Source organism: Sesamum indicum, unplaced genomic scaffold, assembly GCF_000512975.1.
Source record: "Sesamum indicum cultivar Zhongzhi No. 13 unplaced genomic scaffold, S_indicum_v1.0 C01232, whole genome shotgun sequence".
Taxonomy (NCBI): domain Eukaryota; kingdom Viridiplantae; phylum Streptophyta; class Magnoliopsida; order Lamiales; family Pedaliaceae; genus Sesamum; species Sesamum indicum.
Window position 1 is genome coordinate 1 of NW_011630005.1, and position 1494 is coordinate 1494.

Below are 1494 nucleotides of genomic sequence, written 5' to 3' on the forward strand. Positions count from 1 at the left end.
ACATTTTTGGTACGTTGGATTGGAACATTAGGGACCTAGCTACTTGAAGCAAATGTTTATGTTTTCTTTCAACGATCCCATTTTGCTGAGGTGTATGAACACATGATGTTTGATGTATTATTCCCATTTTCTTAAAGAAACTTTGACATTGTTCTCCCATAAATTCAGTACCATTGTCACTTCTTACAGTTTTAATCTTCCTCTCAAATTGTGTAAGTATCATGTTATAAAAATCCATAAGTATGTTCACAGTATGTGATTTAAGTTTCATTAAGAATGTCCATGTAGTTCTACTGTGATCATCTACTATAGTTAACATATAGGAGCATCTAGATAAGGAATATTCATTATATGGGCCCCATATATCTATGTGCAAGAGATCAAAACAGTGTTGAGATATGCTACTGCTGGCATTAAAAGGTTGTCTTTCTTGCTTAGCCTTAGGACAGATTTCACATAAGAGTGGCTGATCATTGCAATCTTTCATTAATCCTGTATGTTTCAATACATTGAATGAAATATGTCCTAGTCTATTATGCCATATTTGTGATGAAACATCATGAACACTAAGGGCTGTTTCTTGACAGGTTTTGATAACAGCATCTATGTATCTCTTCTCAAAGGAGTGTTTCTTGAGAACATATAGTTTTCCTAACATGCTTGCTACTCCAAGAACTTCTTTAGTCTTGTGGTCCTGCATAACACAATAATTCTTTGAAAATATGAAACGAATAGAGGAAGAATTGCATATTTTACTAATGGACAATAAGTTGAACTTTAAATCTGGCACAAGGAGAACGTCTTCAAAATAGATTTTGTTAGGAAAGGTTACAGTCCCTGAGCCCTTTATAGAGTGTCTAGTACCATCTGCTAAATGTATACATGCATCAGACATTTTAAGTTTGGGTTTATCAAACAAATCAGAGTTGTTGCACATATGAGCTGTTGCTCCACTATCCAAAATCCACATATGAGAATCCAAATTATTCAAAACAGAATTTTCAGAGATTTTACCTGAGAATTCAATATCATTCAAGTTGGCAGAGCTTGATGTTTGTGCTTCTGAAGCTCCAAAATATTTCTGTAGTTCCGTCCTTATGAGTTCACTCATTGATTTCTCATCTACCACACTGTGCACATTCTCTTCAATTTGTGCAGCTGCTGTCAATTTATTGTTCATAGTTCCTGACTTCTTTCTTTGATCAACCAACGTCTTATACCAGTCCGGATAACCATATATTTCGAAACAAACTTCCTTTAAATGGCCTGATTTGCCACATTGTTTGCAGACTTGGTTTCTTTTATCTGCAAATGATTTCTTTTTCTGAAATTCTGGCCTTTTATACACCTGCATTGCCATGATTTGAGATGTATTTGGCGGCTCTTCTTTCTCTTTCTCAACTCTGAGAATCATGGCATAAGCTTTACTAACACCCGGTACTGGATCCATCATAAGAATCTGATTCCTCTCATGATTATACAATTCATTCAATC

General features: G+C 35.0%; 1 protein-coding gene across 1 annotated transcript; it reads right to left on the reverse strand.

The window, feature by feature from the left end:
• Positions 1 to 508: 508 nt before the first annotated feature.
• On the reverse strand, positions 509 to 1450 carry LOC105155276 (the record flags this gene model as incomplete). Its single annotated transcript, XM_011071150.1, has 2 exons — positions 833 to 1450; positions 509 to 694 (listed from the first exon to the last, which is right to left on the reverse strand). Coding segments are annotated over exons 1-2 (804 nt in total), but the record flags the coding sequence as incomplete, so codon positions are not given.
• Positions 1451 to 1494: the final 44 nt, after the last annotated feature.